The 23,680-nt window shown below is 36.7% G+C and overlaps 1 protein-coding gene across 1 annotated transcript in view; it reads left to right on the top strand.

Moving 5' to 3' along the window:
- The window catches only part of ZRANB3 (zinc finger RANBP2-type containing 3), a 241,038-nt gene that overhangs the window by 77,388 nt on the left and 139,970 nt on the right, over positions 1-23,680 (top strand). Inside the window, 1 exon segment of the mRNA XM_036023662.1 lies at positions 7,775-7,793. Coding sequence (XP_035879555.1) covers positions 7,775-7,793 — 19 coding nt within the window.

Below are 23,680 nucleotides of genomic sequence, written 5' to 3'. Positions count from 1 at the left end.
CACAAGATTCAGAACTTTGTACCTGAAAACAGGATCTACTTAATTTATCACTTGCATGTTTCAGCCTCAGAGGAAAGCTACGTACCAAGAGGGTAATACTGAACTCTTGGATGTTCCTATTTTAATCTATTAACACTAATCAACCATTTAGGATATGTAAATGGTTCATTACAGACTATATCATATTAGACACTGTACAACTCTTTAGTATGATGCATTTGACCAATGCTAACTTAACGTTACTTTAATAAACTCCACCCACTCTGCCCTCCACTCATAGCTTTAGGGACCATGAAGTCTAAACATTTTTTTCCAGCGACAGCAATGTCTTAAGATACTTTCTCCTGTAACTGTAAAAATTCAACTTGATAAAATGGCCTTTATTTGTTTAGCTTTAATTTTATTCATTTTTGGGAACTGGGAGTACATCATATGTACATGATTCAAGAGGTACAAAAGTAGAAAGTTTCCAATCTCTCTTCCTTCAGTATGTCCCAGATATTGGCTGTTTTGAAGGCAACTAAATTACCAATTTCTTGTGTAGCCTTTCAGAAATATTCTCTGTAAGTACAAGTTTATATATGTTACAAATAATAACATATAATTTATACCTTTTGTGATCCTGTGTAAAATCCCCAAAATTTACAATACAGTATTGTAACATGAAAAAGAAAAGGACAAAATCAAGGTTGAAATTATTTTTTAAAATCTTTGCTTTTTATTGCTTTGGCAAATGACAAGTGTATGTAGTCAGGAAACCTTCAGCTTCAGATCTCATGTAGCCTGGCCTCTTCATAGTGCCTGGGATAGAACAACCACCTACTGGAAAAGCTGTCCTGGGCCTCCCAGCTGCTTTTGATTCTCCTCCTAGCTTTGATCTCTGCTTCTTCCATGTGCATACTCCTCTGCCCAACCTAGACAGTGTTCACTCTTTAGTCATTTTCTCTTTATCGTCCACCTAAATTTCTAAAGCTCTCATCCACTCTCATAGTTTTAAGTACCACCCATACACAAGTCCTAAATCTGCACTAAGGCTTTTAGCATATGCTGGAGATCCACATTTAAAACCTCTTTTGGACATTTCTTTCTGGATATCCTGAAGTATAACGACATGCATTACATTTTGATATTTGAAACTAAATGTGATTAAAACACAGATACAAAAAAAATCTCTAAAGGGGCTATTTAAACAATTAGAGTCTGTGATTTTTTTTTTAAAGATTTTTTTATTGTATTCTTTCTATTCCCATTTATCCCCCTTATACCCTCATCCCCCTCCGCAATCCATGAGTCCTTTTTCCTTTCTGCTTGATCCCTCCATCCTTTAAACCCCCCAAGAACTGTCAACCTGCTTTCTATCTATGCATCTGTCTCTATTTTGCTTGTTAGTTCAGTTTATTCATTGGATTCCACATAGCACTAAAATCATATGGCATTTATCATTCTCTGACTAGCTTATTTCACTTAGCTTAATGTTCGCCAGGTTTGTCCATGTTGTCACAGAGAGAAAAATTTTCTTTCTGTTTACTGCCGAGTAGTATTTCATTGTGTAAATATCCCATAGTTGTTTTATCCACTCATCTACTGATGGACACTTGGGCCCTTGGGTCACAAATTTCTGTTAAAATAAATATTTAAAAATAACACTTTATTTTGGTTGCACATCAAATCAGTCTGCTGCGTTTCTGTAAAAGCTGAACATGCTGCTCTTACTTGCAAACATGAAATTTAAAATATTTTACACTTCTATCTATATCCAGCTTCTTAGTCTCATCTGTTTTATGAAATGACTAAACTAAACCAAGTAAGCTGAACTGTGATTAAATGAGGTAAAATAGTACTTTGTAAATGGAAATATAAAAATTTTATTGTTGTTACAGTGGTAAAGATACATTCTGTTCGGTAAAAACCAAATAACTATGTTTACTGTCTGTAAGTAAATACTGGTAATGGATATAAGGGAGTTACGAGGACAGTAGCTTCCAACTTAGCCATCATAAATGGAAGGAAATGTGATTGACTTTAAAAACTGGTTTTATAAACACTGATTTTGTTAAAATGCTGTGCAAGAGTAGAAACTCAGCTAAAAATGGCTTAATTACTAAGGAGAATTAATATATCACATAATACATAACAAGAAATCCAGGAGTGGGTGGTTCTAAGGTGGTTCACTCAGCAGCCTACTCATGTCATCTTTCTACTCTGTCATCATAAGTAATTCCAGACAGCAGGTTTGGAAGCACATGGAAAGTATAAGCAAAGAATTCTAGAGTCTGTAAAAGGGAAATAAGAGGAGAAAGAGTTTAGGTAAGGCAACCCACATTTGCTGCATATGACTTTGAAAAACAAATTGGAATAACATTTAGTGTTTTGTTTCATTTTAGTTCTTTTACCCATTATGAAATACCAGTCACATACAGGAAGGACATAAAAGCCTGTGATAACTTTGAAGTGTATAAGAGAGGCAGAGTCTTAAAAAACAAATTTTTATGTATAAAGTCAAGATGAAACTTTAAAAAGAATTGCTTTACTGTTCATGAGCTTTAAAAAATTTTAAATACAGCACCCATTCATGATAAAAATACTCGACAAAGTGGGAATAGAGGGAGCATTCCTCAACATAATAAAGGCCATATATGAGAGACCTACAGCCAACATCATTCTCAATGGGCAAAAATTAAAATCTTTTCCACTAAGATCAGGAACAAGACAAGGCTGTCCACTTTCACCACTTCCATTCAATATAGTACTGGAAGTTTTAGCCACAGTGATCAGACAAGAAAAAGAAATAAAAGGCATCCAAATTGGAAAGGAGGAAACAAAACTGTCACTGTTTGCAGATGACATGATAGTATACATAGAAAGTCCTATAAACTCCACCAAAAAACTGCTTGACCTAATCAATGTATTTGGCAAAACAGTGGGATACAAAGTCAATATCCAGAAATCAAAGGCATTTCTGTACATCAACAATGAAACAACAGAAGCAGAGATCAAAGAAAAAATCCCATTTGAAATAGCAAAAAGAAAAATAAAATATCTAGGAATAAACCTAACCAAAGAGGTAAAAGACCTATATTCAGAAAACTACATAACACTCAGGAAAGAAATCATGGAAGACACAAACAAATGGAAACATATACTGTGCTCATGGATTGGAAAAATTAATATCATCAAAATGTCCATACTACCCAAAGCAATTTACACATTCAGTGCAATACCTATTAAAGTACCAATGGCATATTTCACAGACATAGAACAAACACTTCAAAAATTTATATGGAATCATAAACGACCCCAAATAGCTGCTGCAATTTTGAGAAAGAAGAGTAAAGTAGGAGGGATCACAATACCCGACACTAAACTATACTACAAGGCCACTGTAATCAAAACAGCCTGGTACTGGCATAAAAACAGGCACATGGACCAATGGAACAGAACAGAGAGCCCAGAAATAAACCCAAGTCTCTATGGTCAATTAATATTTGACAAGGGAGGCAGCAACATAAAATGGAGTAAAAATATCCTCTTCAACAAGTGGTGTTGGGAGAAGTGGACACCCATGTGCAAAAACATGAAACTTGAGCACCAACTTATACCATATACTAAAATAAATTCAAGGTGGATAAAAGACTTAAATATAAAGCATGACACCATTAAAGTCCTAGAGGAGAACGTAGGTAGGAAAATCTCAGATATCTCACGAAGAAACTTTTTTACTGACTTGTCCCCTAGAGCAAGGGACATAAAGGAAAGAATAAACAAATGGGACCTCATCAAAATTTAAAGTTTCTGCATAGCTAAAGAAACAGTATCAAAATTAAAAGAGAACCAACTGTATGGGAAAACATATTTGCCAATATCTCAGACAAGGGTCTAATCTCCAAAATACATAAAGAACTTACACAACTGCACTCTAAGAAGACAAGGAATCCAATTAAAAAGTGGGCAAAGGATTTGAACAGACACTTCTCCAAGGAGGACATACAGAAAATCCAAAGACACATGAAACGATGTTCAATATCACTAGCTATCAGAGAGATGCAAATTAAAACTACAATGAGATACCACTTCACACCAGTCAGAATGGCCATCATAAACAAAGCAACAAACAACAAATGTTGGAGAGGTTGTGGAGAAAAGGGGTCCCTAGTGCACTGTTGGTGGGACTGCAGACTGGTGCAACCACTATGGAAAGCAGTATGGAACTTCCTCAGAAAACTAAAAATGGATCTGCCTTTTGACCCTGCGATTCCACTGCTGGGACTCTATCCTAAGAACACTAAAACACCAATCCAAAAGAACCTATGCACCCTAATGTTCATAGCAGCACAATTTACAATAGCTAGATGCTGGAAGCAACCAAGATGCCCATCAGTAAATGAATGGATCAAAAAACTCTGGTACATTTACACAATGGAATTCTATGCAGCAGAAAGAAAGAAGGAGCTCCTACCCTTTGCAACAGCGTGGATGGAGCTGGAAAACATTATGCTAAGCGAAGCAAGCCAGGCAGTGAAAGACAAATACCACATGATCTCACCTTTAACAGGAACCTAAACAACAATACAAAGAAGCAAGCAAAATATAACCAAAGACACTGAAATAGAAGACAGGCTGACAGTGACCACAGGGGAGAGTAGAGGGAATTTCAGAGAACATTGGGAAGGGTTCACAGGAACAAACTTAAAGGACACATGGTCAAAAACTAGGGGGAGGGTGGTTATGGGAGGGAAGTGGGGAGGGGTGGGAGGTGGGACTGGACTGGGAGTAAAAAGGAGAAAGCTGTATTTGAACAATGATTAAAATAAAATTAAAAAGAAAGAAAAAGATTCAAAAAATTTTTTTAAATAGCCCTGGTTGGTGTGGCTTATTGGATTAAACGCTGGCCTGTGAACCAAAGGGTTGCTGGTTGGATTCCCAGTCAGGGCATATGCCTGGGTTGCAGGCCAGGTCCCCAGTAGGAGGTGTGTGAGAGGCAACCACACATTGATGTTTCTTTTTTTCTTTTTTTTTTTTTAATATATTGCTTTTCTTGAGTTTTTTCAGGGTTTTTTTTGAAGATTTAATTTATTTATTTTTAGAGAGGGAAGGGAGAGAGAGACAGACAGAGACAGACAGACATCAATGTGCGGTTGCTGGGGGCCATGGTCTGCAACCCAGGCATGTGCCCTGACTGGGAATCGAACCTGCGACACTTTGGTTCGCAGCCCGTGCTCAATCCACTGAGCTACGAAGCCAGGGCTGATGTTTCTTTCCTTCTCTTTCTCCCTCCCTTCCCCTTGTCTAAAAAAATAAATAAAATCTTTAAAAATATTTTAAACTAGTCCTTGGATGCAGGGTTTTATCTTAAAAATATTATTCTTTATTAGTCTCACTTCATTAGCACAAAATTATCCTATCACTTTGATCTATAAATAAAGATCAAAGTAGGAAATTGTCTCTGCGTCTTCCAAGATGGTTTTAAAAAAGATGTATTTCAGCTGGTTTGAGAGAATTATTGTTTTTAGGGTATATAATTTCCACTGGGCCATTATTATATCACATTAGCTTTAATATAATTATTCTTGTTTATAAAGCTGCAGGTCAAAAATGTTGATTATTTCTGCAATTAGTAGAGAATTTTTAGGGCTTAATTAGACAGTAACATTCATTATAATATTTTGGAGTTACAAACAAAAATATACTTTATTTATAAAGATACTAAGAAGTATGTCAGGTCTGCTTGAGCTAGTGTAAGGTAAGTTTATAGCCCTGACTGATATGGCTCAGTGGGTTGGGCATTGTTCTGCAAACTGAAAGGCTGTAGGTTCAATTCCCAGTCAGGGCACATGCCTACATTGCAGGCCTGTCACCCCCCCCACCCATTAGGGGGCATGCTGGTTTTTATACTCACATCCAAATTGACCATCAAACTTTATTGGCTGCACTTTTTAAAAGTATCTGAACTGACGACTTCTCACTATCTCCACTCATCTACATATTGTTTCTCTCCTTGTCTCTCCTGATTGCTTTCTCTGCTTCTGCTGTTGCCTTCTACACTTTATTCTCTATATGCCACAGTAAACTTTTTAAAAGATAAAATGTTGCTTCCCTCCACAGGATGCAAAGAAAATCCAAATTCAGTGCCATTGCTTATAAGGTTCTCCAAAGTCATTAGCCTTGCGGCCTTCCAACATCATCATCGTCATCATCATCATCACCATTCCTTGTTTCACTGCATTTCATTCATATTGACTTTCATGTCCTTTTTAAGCTATATTATAACTATCTTATCTTAGGGTCCTTGGACTTGCTGATCACTTTGTTGAGAATATTCTTTCTCCAGATTTTCTTATAATTCCCTTTCTCATTAAATTTGTGTCTTGCTCAAATCTGTCCAAATTGCCTTATGATAAAGAATGTTCCTGACCATGCTATAAAATAGATTATCCTCTACATTTCCTATTCTATTTTACCCTGACTTAGTTTTTTTTTAATAACAATTATCACCACTGGTGTCATGTGCTTATTTATTGTCTTCTTCTAGTCACCCTCCATGAGGGAAAGACTTTTTAATTCATGGCTACATTCGTAGCACTTAAAACAGTGCCAGCTACATAGTAATCAATAAATAATTTATACTTCAAATAATATCTTTTTAAAATTTTAGTTGGATTTTAAAATGAAAAAGTAGGCAAATACATGAATTTTCCTGAAAATAAATCATGTTTCTCTAAATATTGCTTTTTATTCCTAATTTTTAGGCTTGTTTGAAAAAAATGAAGTAAACATTTTACTCTTGCATATGCTTTAAATTTCAGTTAAAGTATTTGCATCTTATTATCCCATAAAAATACTTATTAGGTAACCTGACATCTTTTTTCTTTTTAAGAACAAAAGTTCCTTTTTACCTGTAACTTATTCCTTGATGATATATTTATTACCAAATTCTTAATTTGTGTTCTCTGTTAAAACTTATAAATTATATAATGTCAAGATCATTGGGCTAATAAAGGAAGAAAAAATAGAAATAGGGACTTCATTCTTTTCAAACTTTTATAACATTTCAGTATTTTTTAGGTTTCCTGGAAATCCCCTCAGTTAAGAGACTGGTTTTTCCCAGTAGTGTACTCACAACCTCTAAGGGACCACTCATGTTCCTGGCCGTATCTGTTATTCTTTCTTTTTGTTCTTTGCTTTTTCTTTAACGTAGGACCTCAGTTTATGCCCCTAACCTCAATTTTCAGTGGATAAAATTTACTTCTATAGGCTAATAAAAAAGGATAGAGAAAATTTAGCATTATGAGAGTAGAGACTAAAATTCAGCTTGAAAATAGGCTTAGCATATACAGTACAGCATATATGATATGTATAACATACTGATATATAGTTGAAATTTATTTTCTTGCACTTAATATAGCATTTTTCTTATCTCTAAGGGAGACCAATTTTAAGGTTTAATGGTAAAGAAGGATGTCATTGGTACAGTCCCTACCCATTTTACTCATATTTTTGAAGTGTCATTATAGTTATTTCCATGGATGGGCTGTGGAGAACTAAACTGCACATTTGAAGCTCTAACACTACCATGTAGCTGGATGGCATTGACAGCTGGAGAGTATTATAAATCAGCACTGGCCCATGTTCTCATGCACACTTACATCCACCTCTCTCTGGCTTAGTACTATAACATTTGTAAACTATTTTGTGGCACACTACTTAATCAGAACTTTTAAAATGGTTGATTTTGATAATTAAGAAATTAATTTGGTTTTATTTTTCTTTTTTTAAGGTGCATGGTGGCTGATGAAGTAAGTATTTTATGACTTTTTGTCAATTACTTTTAATATATTTTATGGATTATGTTATTACAGTTGTCCCATTTCCCCCGCTTCATTCCCCTCCACCCTGCACACCCTTTCCCAGCCACGTTCCCTCCATTTAGTTCATGTCCATGTGTCATAAGTTCTTTAGCTTCTACATTTCCCATACTCTTCTTGCCCTCCCCCTGTCTATTTTCTACCTACCATTTACACTACTTATTCTCTGTACCTTTACCTCCTCTCTCCTCCTCCCACTCCCTTGTTGCTAACCCTCCATGTGATCTCCATTTCTGTAGTTCTGTTCCTGTTCTAGTTGATTGCTTAGTTTGTTTTTGTTTTAGGTGTGGTTGTTAATAATTGTGAGTTTGCTGTCATTTTGCTATATACGTTTTTATCTTCTTTTTCTTAGATAAGTCCCTTTAACATTTCATATAACTAGGGCTTGGTGATGATGAACTCCTTTAACTTGACCTTATTTGAGAAGCACGTTATCTGCCCTTCTATTATAAATGAAAGCTTTTCTGGATAGAGCAATCTTGGATGTAGGTCCTTGCCTTTCATGACTTGGAGTACTTCTTGCCAGCCCCTTCTTGCCTATAAGGTCTATTTTGAGAATCACCTGACAGTCTGATGGGAACTCCTTTGTAGGTGACCGTCTCCTTGTCTCTTGATGCTTCTAGGATTCTCTCCTTCATTTTAATCTTGGGTAATGTAGTTATGATGTGCCTTGGTGTGTTCCTCCTTGGGTCCCACTTCTTTGGGATTCTCTGAGCCTCCTGGAGTTCCTGGAGGTCCATTTCCTTTGCCAGATTGGGGAAGTTCTCCTTTATTATTTGTTCAAGTAACTTTTCCACTCGTTGCTCTTCCTCTTCCCCTTGTGGTACCCCTATAATTCGGATGTTGGAACATTTAAAGGTGTCCTGGAGATTCCTAAGCCTCTCCTCATTTTTTTGAATTCTCGTTTCTTCATTCTTTTGTAACTGGATGTTTCTTTTTTCCTTCTGGTCCACTCCATTGATTTGAGTCCTAGTTTCCTTCCCATTACTGTTATTTCCCTGTGCATTTTCCTTTATTTCACTTAGTGTAGCCTTCATTTTTTCATCTCATTTGTGACCAAATTCCACCAATTCTGTGAGCATCCTGTTCACCAGTGCTTTGAACTGTGCATCTGATAGGTTAGGTATCTCTTGGTCACTTAGTTGTATTTGTTCTGGAGCTTTGATTTGTTCTGTCATTTGGGCCTTTTGTGTGTGTGTGTGTGTCTTGACACACCTGTTACATAGTGAGGGGTAGAGCGGAGCCTTAGGTGTTCACCAGGGTAGGGTAACCCACATTGCTGTGTTGTGATGCTGTATGTGGGGGAGGGATCTGAGAGGGAATAATAGCACCTGCTCAGCTCTCTGCTGGATTTCAGTCCCTTCTGCCTCTTCCCAGAAGCCAACTGGCCTTTCTGTTGCTGACTGATTGTGTGTGGGTGGGCTTGTGTATGTTCGTCTCTCCAACGAACTCTCCTGTGAGTCTGGGAGTCTCTCCTCGCAGCTCAATACCCACAGGTGTTTTCAACTGGTGTTTTGAGGCTTTATTTCCCTACGCTGTGGCCCTGGGTTGTGTGGTCTGTCTCACTCCCCAGTTACTCCAGGTTTATTTGCGGGCCAGTGTGGGCTGCCCCAGTCTGCCAGCCGCCTTGTGCACCACGCCCCTCCACAATCCACCTCCTCTCTGGATCTGCCAGCCAAGGCTTTGCCGCAACCCTCTCTGCTCAGCCACCCGACTCCATCCCTCTTACCAGTCTGGATGAATGTGTCTATTTTAACTCCTTGGTTGTCGGACTTCCATATAGTTCAATTTTCTGTCAGTAACTGGTTGTTTTTTTTTGTTTCTAAATTTTTTTTGTCCTAATTTTGGTTGTGTGAGGAGGCACAATGGGTCTACCTACGCCTCCATCTTGGCCGGAAGTGTTTTGTCATTTATTTTTAATGTCTACAATTTACCATGTACTCTGTGTTTTTCCATATGACTATTTCTATATATGGAAAGAAGGAGAGGGGAAGAGAGAGGAAGGTGGGGAATGGTGTACAAAGAATAAGAATGAGAATAAATGTGTGTATGTGTATGCATGTGTATGCAAGGTATGTACTTGGAACATGTTATTAATATTAGTGATCCAACATTGTATATTGTTGGCCTGACAAGCATGAATGTGCTTTAAAATGTACCCCAAATGAAACTGAATTCTTTTCTGCTTGTCATAGTACTTCTTGCTTACAGGCTAAACTTTTAAGAATTTGCTCTAAATGTTAATTGTTTACTATAAAACTTAATGCTTAAATGATACTGTATTACCACTAAATAATTTGATACATTTCAGTGGCATGTACTTGTATATTTATGTTTTCTCATTGAAATTGAAATTCTTGTTACATAAATTATGGTACTCTTTACATATATTCTCACAGTAATGTATATCAATAGTTCTAATTTTAACATCAGTTTGAGAAATGTGCTGCTGTTTTCATGACCCCTTTAAATCGTATAACAACAAAACTTATACTTTTAAAAATATGTTAGAAATAAAGAAAATGAATACTGAATTTTTAAAAAAATATAAGTGGAAGTGGAACCATAAATGATTCTGTCAATTAACTTTTTTCAGTTTCTGTTACATATAGACTCAGCAATGGTTTATCTCCATAGTCTCTTGTTTAGGAAAAAGATGAATAAGAGCATAGCATGAATATAATGGCTATGCAAAAGATCGATGTAGGTTAATGCTTGATTCATGCTGATATTTAACTACTTAAGTTTTTAGTTTGAACCACTAACTATACTCATATAGGCATTTATTTACACTACTTAGAAACTAGTTAGAAACGTAGTCACCACCTGTGAAGGACTTCAACAATATAATTGAAGAGATAGGACATAGACATTTGGGAAACAACACAAATTTCTATTTTGAAATGGGATGAACTCCAAAAGCCTCTTAATAAAATAATAGATTTGAAAGCCCAAAATAACTGAAAGGGGTGTATGTTTTACTCTCTGAATATGTTTGCACCAAATGTTAGTGTAAACTCATCACTCAAAATCTCAAAATTAGCCCTGGCTACTGTAGCTCTGTGGATTGAGTGCTGGCCTAGGAACCAAGAGATCCCCAGTTTGATTCCCAGTCAGTGCACATGCCTGAGTTGCAGGCCACATCCCTAGCTGGGGACATGTGAGAGGCAACGAAGTCTCTTGCACATTGATGTTTCTCTCCCTCTCTTTTTCCCTCCCTTCCCCTTTCTCTAAGAGTAAGATCTTTTTGAAAAATCTCAAAATTAGGCATAACCATTTTATAGAACATCTATAAAATATATATGTGTGGGATACTTGTATGGATGTGTGTATTAGTAAATTTTATAAACAGATCAACTTTTTATTTACAGAAAATATATTTTAAAAGGTAACACCATTTTAATTTTACAAGCAGTTCATGGGGAATGTCTTAGCAGTTATAGCTTATTGCTATCTTGTTTTTCATTTTGATGTCTTAGAGATTTGAATAGGCCTTAAATCTATGAAATCATTCATGAGTTGAAATAAACACTTAAGCAGCACCTTAACTCTTCCATTTTCCAGCAAACTCCTATGTTGTCTTCAGTTAACATTAGACTAAGGATTATGAAGAATTCATGACAAATCCTTACCTAGCTAGAGTTTTTTCATACCAATTGCTTTTCCTCAGCACTTGTTATTTATATCAAATAGCACTTATAACATGTTTAGTGATTTGTGATCTTCCTTCAAAGTGATTCTTATTTCCTCAATACTTAAGAAAACAATTCACCACTTTCTTGTCCATCATAATTCTCTTTTTTCACCAGCATTTTAAATATTCTCATTCTTTTATATCTATTTGATTTTACAGGGATTATTATATCAAATTCTTTTAATAAGTTAATTAAGAAAAAATCCTCAACTTTACAAATGAGTACATAAACAGGCTACAAAAATAAACAATATAGGGAGATCCAAGATGGTGGAGGAATAAGTGGAAGCTACAGTAACCTCCTCTCAGGAACAACCTGGAATTACAACTAAATTGTAAGGAAAACTTCCTCAGGGGAAAATGGAGACAGCTATACTTGAACAACAATAAAAATAATATATGAAAAAAAAAGAAATCTTTCTGAATAACCAATTGAATACTAGCTGGAGAGAAGCCTTATAACCAACGACAAACAGAAGAAACTGCTTCGCTATAATAACACTGGTAGGGAGTTTGGAGAAGGTATAAGAGGACTGGCTGGACTCCCACAGGCAGCAGCTGAAGTTCTGAGGGATATTTCAGTGGCCAGGTACGTGCGAGGCATCTCCTAGGAAGTGTGTGCTCTAAAACCCAAGCTGGGATTCCAGCCTACAGCACCAGAGCCAGAAAGGACCCCAGATAACAATCAGCTGTGAAAAGCAAGAGAGGTTCTGTTTGCCAGGGAAAGACTGCTAGAGATGCTGAGAGTCTCTTAAAGAGCCAGTGCACAAAATTCATTTGCAGCCATTTACCCTGTTCACCAGCACAGGGAAGGCAGAATGGACTAGAGATGAGTGAGGACAGTCTGGTGTTGGTGGCTTTTGGGAGAAAACTGAGGTAACAGCCACCAGGATCTCTGGTGAGTCATTCCTCATACTGCAAAAGCCATCTCTCTTGGGCAGAGCACTCTTCTCCAAGTGATATCAGCCTGAAGGTAAGCCTCACTCACAGGAATTACTCTGCCCCAACCTGTGGTGCTTAAGCCTGGCTGCTGATTACAGCTTGAGGCTATATTGCAGATTAGTTTAACAACTAAGGTGGCAAATACAAAGAAACAGCCAAAACAGGAAGACAAACAAATAGCCCCCATGAAAGATAAAATTCTCCAGAGTAGGAACTGGATGAAATGCAGGCAAGCAATTTATCAGATAGAGAGTTTAGAGTAATAACTATAAGGATACTCAACAGCATGAAAAAAGACATAGGAACTATTAAAAAATACCAGTCAGAAATAAAGAATGCAATATCTCAAATAAGTAATACATTGGAAGGAATAAACAGTAGGTTAGATGAAGCAGAGGATGGATTTAGTGATTTGGAAGACAAGGTAGAAAAAAATGCCCAGGCAGAGCAATAAAGAGAGAAAAGAAATTTTAAAAATGAGGAGAATTTAAGAGACATTTTGGACAACATGAAGCATAACAACATCCACATCATGGGAATACCAGGAGAAGAGAGCGAGCAAGAGATCAAGAACCTATTTGAAGAAATAATGCCCCAAAACTTCCCTAATCTGGTGAAGGAAAAAGACACACAAGTCCAGGAAGATCAGAGAATCCCAAATAAGTTGGACCCAAAGAAGCCTACACAGAGACACATCATAATTGAAATGACAGGGCTTAAACACAAGGAGAGAATCCTAAAAGCCACAAGAGAAAAGCAGGGAGTTGCCTACAAGCGAGCACCAATTGGACTGTCATCTGATTTCTCATCAGAAACATTTCAGGCATAAGGGAGTGGTATGGAATATTAAAGGTGATGAAAAGCAAGGACCAACAACCAAGGGCACTTTACCCAGCAAGGGTATCATTTAAAATCCAAGGAGAAATAAGGAGTTTTGAAAGGAAGGAAGGAAGGAAGGAAGGAAGGAAGGAAGGACAACTGACACCAACAAAACAGAAAGGACTGTTAAGAAAATATTATGAACAACTATATGCCAACAAACTGGACAACCTTGATGAAATGGAGAAATTCCTAGAAACATACAATCTTCTAAAACCAAATCAGGAAGAATCAGAGAATCTGAATAGACAGATTATACCTTGTGAAATTGAAGAAGTAATTTTAAAAACTCCCAAAAAACAGAAGCCGCGAACCAGAAGATGTCTTCACACGTGAATTTTACCAAATATTCCAAGAAGAAATAACACCTCTTTTTTCAGACTATTTCATAACATTCAAGAGGAAGGAAGGCTCCCAAACACATTTTCTGAAGCCAGCAATATCCTAATTCCAGGACCAGATAAAGACACTACAAAGAAAGAATATTATGTGCCAATATCCCTGATGAATATAGATGGTAAGATCCTCAACAAAATATTAGAAAACCAAATACAGCAATGCATCAAAAATATCTACACCATGATCAACTGGGGTTTATTCCCAGAGTGTAAGACTAGTACAACATTCACCAATCAATAAATGTGATTCACCACATTAAAAAAAAATGAAGAGTAAAAACCACATGATCATATCCATATATGCAGAAAAAGCATTTGATAAAATCCAGCACCCATTTATAATAAAAACTCTCAGCAAAGTGAGATTAGAGGGAACATACCTAAACCTAATTAAGGCCATATATGATAAACCCACTGCCTGCATCGTACTCAATGGGCAAAAACTACAAGCATTTCCTTGATGGCCAGGAACAAGACAGGGATAGCTGCTTTCACCTCTCTTATTCAACATAGTACTGGAACTCCTAGTGACAGCAATACGACAAGAAAAATGAAAAAAACATCCTAATTGGAAAGGAAGAAGTAAAAGTCATTATTTGCAGATGACATGATAATGTACATAGAGAACCCCAAGTATTCCCCCCAAAAAACTATTACCACCAAGTGATAAGTGAATTCAACAAAGTAGCAGGAAACAAAATTAATATCCAAAAACCAGTTGCATTTTTATATGCCAATAATAAACTAACAAAAAGGGAAATTAAGAAAATAGCCCCATTCACAATTGCCACAAAGGATTAAAATGCCTAGGAATAAGCCTAACCAAGGATGTAAAAGACCTACACTCAGAAAATTGTAAGACACTGAAGAAAGAAACAGAACAAGCTACAAATAAGTAGAAACACATACCATGTTCATGGTTAGGAGAAATTAACATCATAAAAATGCCCATACTACCCAAAACAATCTATAGATTCATTGTAATTCCTCTCAAGATATCAAAAAAAAAAACCTGGGACATCTGTAACTGAACATTTTTTTAAAAAAGGTTCAAATGACATATTTCACAGAACTAAAACAAATATTTCAAAAATGTATATGGAACCACAAAAAGTCCCCCCTAGCAACAGCAATCCTGAAAAAGAGAACAAAGTTGGAGAAATCGTGCTACCTTATATGAAACTTTACTATAAGGCCATAGTATTCAAAACAGCATGGTTGGTACGAGCATAAAAACAGATACATAGATCAGTAGAACAGAATAGAGAGGCCAGATATAAATCCATGCCTTTGTAGTCAAGTAATATTTGACTGAGGAAGGAAGCACATACAATGGGCTAACAATAATTTATTCAATAAATGGCATTGGGAAAATTGGACAGACACATGTAGAAAAATGAAACTAGATAACCTTCTTATACCACCCATAAAAATAAATTCAAAATGGATTGAAAGTTTAAATGTTAGACTTGAATCCATAAAAATTGTAGGAAAAAACCTCAGCAGAAAAATCTCAGACATTTTTTGTAGCAATATTTTATTGAATATGTCTCACCAGAACAGGGAAAACAAAAGAAAAAATAAACAAATGAGACTACATCAATCTACAAAATTTTTGAATAGTAAAGGAAATCAACAAATAAAAAGGCGAACCACAGAATGAGAGAATATATTTGCTGATACATCTGATAAAGTGTTAATATCCAAAATTTATAAAGAACTTAAAAACTCAACATGAAAAAAATGAACAACCCAGTTAAAAAATGGGCAAAGGACTTGAATAGACTCTTTTGTAAAGAGGAGATGCAGATGGCCAGTAGACATATAAAAAGATGGTCGATGTCAGTAAGTATCAGAGAAATGCAAATTAAAATCACAATGAGATATCACCTCACACTTGTCAGAAAATGGCTATCTTCAGTAAATTAGCAAACAACAAATGCTGACAAGGATGCAGAGAAAGCAACCTTTTGCACTGTTGGTGGGAATGCACACTGGTTCAACTACTGTGAAAAGCAGTATGGCGGTACCTTAAAAAACTAAAAATGAATCTGCCTTTTGATCCACTGATCCCACTTTTCAGAATATATTCAAAGAAACCCAGAACACTAATTCAAATGAACATAAACACCCCTATGTGAATCATTGCAGCATTATTTACAAATGCCAAGATATGGAAGCAACCCAAGTGTCCATCAGTAGATGAGTGGATAAAACAACTGTGGGACATTTATTCAGTGGAATAGTATTTGACCATTAAAAAGAGGAAAATTTTACCCTTTGCATCATTATGGATGGACCTGGAGAATACTGTGCTAGTTGAAATAAGTCAGTCAGAGAAAGACAAATACCATATGATTTCACTCATGTGGAATCTAATGAATGAAACAAAGTAACAAGCAAATTAGAGACAGAGTCATAGATGGAGAGCAGGATGACAGCTAAGGGGTTGGGTGGTTAGGAGGTGAAACAATTGAGTGAAACAGAAAAAGGACGCACTGACATGGACATCACTGTGGTGATTGCTGGGATGAGGGGCTTATAAGGGGACTAAATGGTAACAAAAATTCAATAAATATTACATTTTAAAAAGTTTAAAAAAGAATGAATCAGTTTAGAAATAAACAGTACGAAGTATAAGTCTAAGATCACAGGTCACAATCACTGATATCCTCTGTTAGTGGTAGAGTTAAAATGCCATTTTTATGGAATCTTTACGAACTAGTGTGGATAAAATTTAGTTAGTAAATTAAAAATATTGAAGTGGAAAGAACTTGTATATATGTAATTTATATGAGCTCTGGTTTGACCCTCATTCTATTTCCTAAAATACTCTTCTCCTTCTTTTGCTCTTACCACAAAATTGTAGAAACCAACCTCAAAGAAAAAACTCAAAAACATTCAAACTCATGGAGATTCAACAGGATGCCGTTAAACAATGAATGGGTCAAGAATGAGATCGAGGAAGAAATCAAAAAGTTTCTGTAAATAAATGAAAAGGAACTCACAACAACCCAAAATTTATGGGAGACAGTGAAGGCAGTCCTGAGATGGAAGTTCATAGCAATACAGGCCTACCTAAAAAAAAAAAAAAGAAACATTTTAAATAAATAACCTAACCCTACACCTACAACAACTCGAAGAACAACGACAAAGACAGCCCAGAGCAAGCAGAAGGAAGGAAATAACTAAGATCAGAGCAGAATTAAACAACAGAGACTAAAAGCACAATTCTAAGGATCAGTAAATCCAGAAGCTGGTTCTTTGAAAAGATAAACAAAATTGACAAGCCTTTAAGCAGACTCAAGAAAAAAAGAGAAAGGACAAAAAAAACCCACAATCAGAAATGAAAGAAGAGAGATTACAACTTATACCACAGAAATACAAAGGATTGTAAGAAATTACTAGGAAGAACTATATGCCAAGAAATTTGAAAACCAGGGTGAAATGGACAAATTTCTAGAAAAATATAATCTTCAAAAAAATTCAATGAAGAAGAAGCAGAAAGCCTGAATAGACCAGTAACAGCCAACAAAATTGAAGCAGTAATCCAAAAACTCCCGAGACACAAAAGCCCTGGACTGGACAGGAGAATTCTACAAAGCATTTAAGGAAGAGCTAATCCCTATCCTTCACAGACTATTCCAAAAAGTCCAAGAAGATGGAAGACTCCCAAACTGTTTTTATGAAGCCAACATCATCCTAATCCCAAAACCAGATAAATACCCAACAAAGAAAGAAAATTTAAGGCCAATATCACTGACAAACATAGATGTTAAAATCCTCTACGACATATTGGCATACCACATCCAGCAATACATTAAAAAGATCATACACCATGACCAAGTGGGAATCATCCCAGGGATGCAAGGATGGTACAATATTTGCAAATCACTAAACATAATACATCACATAAATGAAAGGAAAGACAAAAATCATATGATCATATCAATAGATGTGGAAAAGGCATTTGATAAGGTACAGCACCCATTTATGATAAAAAACACTCAGCACAGTGGGAATAGAGGGAGCATTCCTCAACATAATAAAGGCCATATATGAGAGACCTACAGCCAACATAATACTCAGTAGGCAAAAACTAAAAACTTTCTCACTAAGATTAGGAACAAGAAAAGGTTGTGTACTTGCAACACTTCTATTGAACGTAGTAATGGAAGCCCTAGCCACAGCAATCAGACAAGAAAAGGAAATAAAATGTATCCAAACTGGAAAAGAGGAAACAAAACTGTCATTGTTTGCAGATGGGAAGAGCTAATCCCTATCCATGACCAAGTGGGAATCATCCCAGGGATGCAAGGATGGTACAATATTTGCTAGATGGTACAATATTGATAGTGTACATAGAAAATCCTGTAGACCACCAAAAAATGCTTGACCTAATAAATGAATTTTGCAAAACAGCAGGATACAAAGTCAATATTTAGAAATCAAAGACATTTTTGTATACCAAGAATGAAGTATGAGAAACAGAAATCGGGGGGAAAAAATCTCATTTGATATAGCAACAAGAAAAACAAAATACCTAGGAATAAACTTATCCAAGGAGGTAAAGACCTGTACTCAGAAAACTACACAACACTGAAGGAAGAAATTAAGGAAGACAGAAACAAATGGAAACATATACCATGTTCATGGCTCAGAAAAATTAACATCATCAAAATGTCCATACTACCTAAAGCAATTTATAGATTCAATGCAATACCTATTAAACTATCAATGGCATATTTTACAGATATGTAACAAACACTTCAAAAATTTATATGGAAACATAAAGGACCCCAAATAGCTACAGTAATTTTTGAGAAACATGAGCAAAGTAGTAGGGATCACAATGCCTGATATCAAACTGTATTACAAGGCCACCGTAACCAAAACAGCCTGGTGCTGGCATAAGAACAGACACATGGACCAGTGGAACAGAATAGAGAGCCCAGAAATTAACCCAAATCTCTATGATCATTTAATATTCGACATAGGGGGAAGCAGCATAAAATGGAGCAAAAACAGCCTCTTCAACAAATGGTGTTGGGAGAGCTGGACAGCTACATGCAAAAAAATGAAACCTGAGCACCAACTTACACCATACACAAAAATAAATTCAAGGTGGATAAAAGATTTAAATATAAGTCATGACACCATTAAAGTCCTAGAGGAGAACATAGGTAGGAAAATGTCAGATATTCCATGCAACAATATTTTCATTGGTATGTCCCCTAGAGCAAGGGACATAAAGGAAAGAATAAACAAATGGGATCTCATTGAAATGAAAAGCGTCTGCTCCGCTAAAGAATACAACATTAAAATGAAAAGAGAACCAACCACATGGGAAAACATATTTGCCAATGATACCTCAGACAAGGGTTTGATCTCCAAAATATACACAACTCCACCCTAAGACAAACAACCCAATTAAAAAATGGGAAAAGGACTTGAATAGACACTTCTTGAAGAAGCATATACAGGGGGCCCAAAAGCGTATGGAAAAATTCTCAGTATCACTAGCCATCAGAGACATGTGAATTGAAACCACAGTGAGATACCACTTAACATTGTTGAGAATGGCCATCATAAACAAAGCAACAAATAACAAGTGTTGGAGGAGTTGTGGAGAAATGGGAACCCTAGTTCACTGTTGGTGGGATTGCAGACTGGTACAACCATTATGGAAAACAGTATGGAATTTCCTCAGAAAACTAATGGAACTTTTTGACCCAGCAATTCCACTGTTGGGATTATGTCCTAAGAACCATGAAACACCAATCCAAAAGAACCTATGCACCCTAATGTTCATAGCAGCACAATTTACAATAGCCCTGTGTTAGAAGCAACCTAAGTGCCCATCAGTAAATGAATGGAGCAAAAAACTGGTACATTTACACAATGGAATTTTATGCAGCAGGAAGAAAGAAGGAGCTCCTAACTTGTGACAGCATGGATGGGACTGGAAAGCATTACATTAAGTAAAATAAGCCAGGCGGTGAAAGACAAATACCATATGATCTGACCATTAACTGGCACCTAATCAACAAAATGAACAAGCAAGCAAAATATAACCAAAGACATTGAAATTGATAGCAGGCTGACAGTGACCAGTAGGGAGAGGGAAGGGGAAAATGGAGGAAAAGAGTGAAGGTTTTACAGGAATAATTAAAAAGGACACATGGACAATAACAAGGGGGAATGCACACAGGGGAAGGAAGGAGGGAGGACTAGGGTACTCTGGAGGGATGGGGGGGAGGCAGAAAACTATACTTGAACAACAATAAAAAAATGTTAAAAATTAAAAAGTTGTGGTGAAGTCAAGAAAGGAAGTGTTCTTCCTTTCACCTTTTAATCTGGAGTTGAATCACCTTTTGATTTTAAAATTAAAAAATATAGTTTGACATGAATATTTAACTCATCAAATAGTTAAAAGCCTTAGGAGAATAATTTTACATCTCTGTTATTGAACCTCTGTTTTTAGATGTTCGAATACCCTCTTGAAGTATTGTGTGATTTAGCTGTCTGCTGTGATCTTTTCTTCCTAGTTTTAGAAACAAATGACTTCCTTCACTGGTATTTTTCCTTCCTCTAATGTTTTTCCAGTATTATCTTTTTCTAATGTACCCAATCTTTGTGAAATTGTATAATCTATCTGCAATGCATGAGGTAATCATTAACTTTAAATTGGAATGATGATTTAAGTTTTGTTTAATTTTCCAATTATGTGATTGCTGCATATTTCAGTTATAAAACTATACTTTGGGTAACAAACATGGCTGTTACTTTTAATAAAATTAATTTTGCAAGCAGCTTAAACTGTTTTAATTATTTCCTTTTCTCCCTCTTTTGGTTTAATGCAATTAAATATGTAGTGAATATACGGAAACTCTTGTGAAATTATATTCCATAAATAATGGAATTCAGACCAGTCTATAGTCAAACTATTGCACTATTATATTAATTGTTTTTTAGTAATTACTTTTAATCCACTGTGTGCTTGTTCTGTTGTTCTACAGTTGAAAATTATTGAAAATGGTTATTCATAAAAAGATTCTAAATGGCCCTGGGCAGGTACCTCAATTGGCTGGAGCATCACCCATACACCAAGATGTTGCAGATTTAATCCCCAGGCAGGGCAAATACCTAAATTGCAGGTTTGATTTTCAACCTGGGGTGCCTACATTAGGCAACCATCAGTGTTTCTCTCTCACATAAATGTTTCATTCTCTCTCCCTCTCTCTCTAAGGAGTTCTATAAAACATCCCCAGGTGAGCATTAAAAATATTTTTTTAAGATTTTAAATATCAACTTCCAGCCAAGATGGAGCTGTATGTAGATACATTGTGCCTCCATGCACAACCAAAAGAAGGACAACAACAACTTAAAAACAAAAAAGAAGCAGAACTGACAGAAAATTGAACTGTATGGAAATCCAATAACCAAGGAGTTAAAGATGACACAGTCATGCAGACCAGTAGGAGGGGCAGAGATGGATGTGAGGAGAGGACTTGCAGCAAAGCAGCAGTGGAAGACCAGGGCAGGCAAGGTGGCAGCTGGTGGACCCAGCACCACATTGTGGACCTGGGCACTTAGGGTTGCAGGTGGCCAGCAAGTCTGCAGCAGCGGCTGGTGGAGCGGGCGGTCCCACATTTGTGTGCAGGTAAACCAGGAGAAACAATTGCGGAGAGAGACAGACTGTGTAACCCAGAGCTCCAGTGCGGGGATATAAGGCCGCAAACCACTGATTAAAAACACCTGTGGGGGCTGAGGTGGCAGCTGGAGAAATTCCTCACCTCACAGGAGAGTTCATTGGAGAGATCCACAGGGTCCTAGAATGCACCCAACCCAACCCATCCAGGAATCAGCACCAGCAGGGCCCAATTTGCTTACAGGAAGTGGGGGAAGTGACTGAAAGCTGGCAGAGAGCTGAGCAGATGCCATTGTTCCCTCTCGAACCCCTCCCCCACATACAGTAACATGGGTTACTACTGCCAGGTGAATACTTAAGCCTCTGTCCCTCACTGTGTAACAGCTGCACCAAGACAAAAAAAAATGGCCCAAATGAAAGAACAGGTCAGAGCTCCCCAAAAAATACAACTAAGTGACAAAGAGATAGCCTGCCTATCAGATGCACAGTTCAAAACACTGGTAATCAGGATGTTCACAAAATTGATTGAATTTAGTCGCAAATTAGATAAAAAAATGAAGGCTATGCTAAGTGAAATAAAAGAAAATGTACAGGGAACCAATAGTGATGGGAAGCAAACTGGGACTCAAATCAATGGAGTGGACCAGAAGGAAGAAAGAAACATCCAGTCAGAAAAGAATGAAGAAACAAGAATTCAAAGAAATGAGGAGAGGCTCAGGAACCTCTAGGACATCTTTAAACGTTTCCAACATCTGAACTATAGGGGTATCAGAAGGAGAAGAGGAAGGTAAACAAGTTGAAAAGTTACTTGAATAAATAATAAAGGGGAACTTCCCCAATCTGGCAAAGGAAATGGACCTCCAGGAAGCTCAGAGAGTCCCAAAGAAGTTGGACCCAAGGAGGAACACACCAAGGCACATCATAATTACATTACCCAAGATTAAAATGAAGGAGAGAATCCTAGAAGCAGCAAGAGAAAAGGGACAGCTATTTACAAAGGAGTTTCCATCAGACTGTCAGCTGATTTCTCAAAGGAGACTTTACAGGCAAGAAGGGGCTGGAAAGAAGTATTTCAAGTCATGAATGGCAAGGACCTACATCCAAGATGGCTCTATCCAGCAAAGCTCTCATTTAGAATGGAGGGTCAGATAAAATGCTTCTCAGATAAGGTCAAGTTAAGGGAGTTCGTCATCACTAAGCCCTTGTTGTATGAAATGTTAAAGGGACTTATCTAAGAAAAAGAAGATAAAAAATATGAACAATAAATTGACAGCAAACTCACAGTTATTAACAACCACACCTAAAACAAAAGCAAACTGAGCAAACAACTAGAACAGGAACAGAACTACAGAAATGTAGATCACATGGAGGGTTATCAATAGGAGAGTGGGAGAGGGAGTGGGGGGGAAGGTACAGAGCATAAGTAGCATAGATGGTAGGTAGAAAATTGGGGGAGGGTAAGAACAGTATAGGAAATGTAGAAGCCAAAGAACTTATATGTACAACCCATGGACTTGAACTAAAGGGTGGGAATGTAGGTGAGAGGGGGTGTCCAGGACAGAGGGGAGTGAAGGTGGGAAAGTGGGACAACTGTAATAGCATAATCAATGAAATATATTTAAAAAAATATTTTAAATGTGAAAAATAATTTCATATTAACACAAACCAGGTAATTTTGTTGGATACAGATGGGGAATAATATTAAATTTACACACTTCCTACCTTATTTCACAAGTATTTAAAGGCAAGTATTATTCTTTGTAGAAACTTTGTATTTAGGTTTTTTATTTTTAAGTTTATTTTATTGATTATGCTATTATAGTTGTCCCATTTTTCTCCCTTTTATCTCCCTGCACCTTGCACCCCCACTCCCACCAACATTCCCCCTCTTAGTTTGTGTCCATGGATCATACATATAAATTCTTTGATTCTCTACTTCCTGTACTGTTCTTAACCTCTCCCAGTCTATTTTATGCTTACCAATTATGTTTCTTTTTCACTATACCTTTTCCCCCATTCTGCCCCCTCCTTCTCCCCACTGCTAACCCTCCGTGTGATCTCCATTTCTGATTCTGTTCCTATTCTAGTTGTTTGCCTAGTTTGTTTTTGTTTTGTAGATTCAGTTGTTGATAGTTGTGAGTTTGTTGTCATTTTACTGTTCATAGGTTTTGATGTTATTCTATTTCTTAGATAAGGCCCTTTAACATTTCATATAATAAGGGCTTGGTAGTGATAAACTCCGTGAACTCTAGCT

Source organism: Phyllostomus discolor, chromosome 4 (assembly GCF_004126475.2).
Source record: "Phyllostomus discolor isolate MPI-MPIP mPhyDis1 chromosome 4, mPhyDis1.pri.v3, whole genome shotgun sequence".
Lineage (NCBI taxonomy): Eukaryota > Metazoa > Chordata > Mammalia > Chiroptera > Phyllostomidae > Phyllostomus > Phyllostomus discolor.
This window is presented reverse-complemented; position numbering and strand designations above follow the sequence as displayed.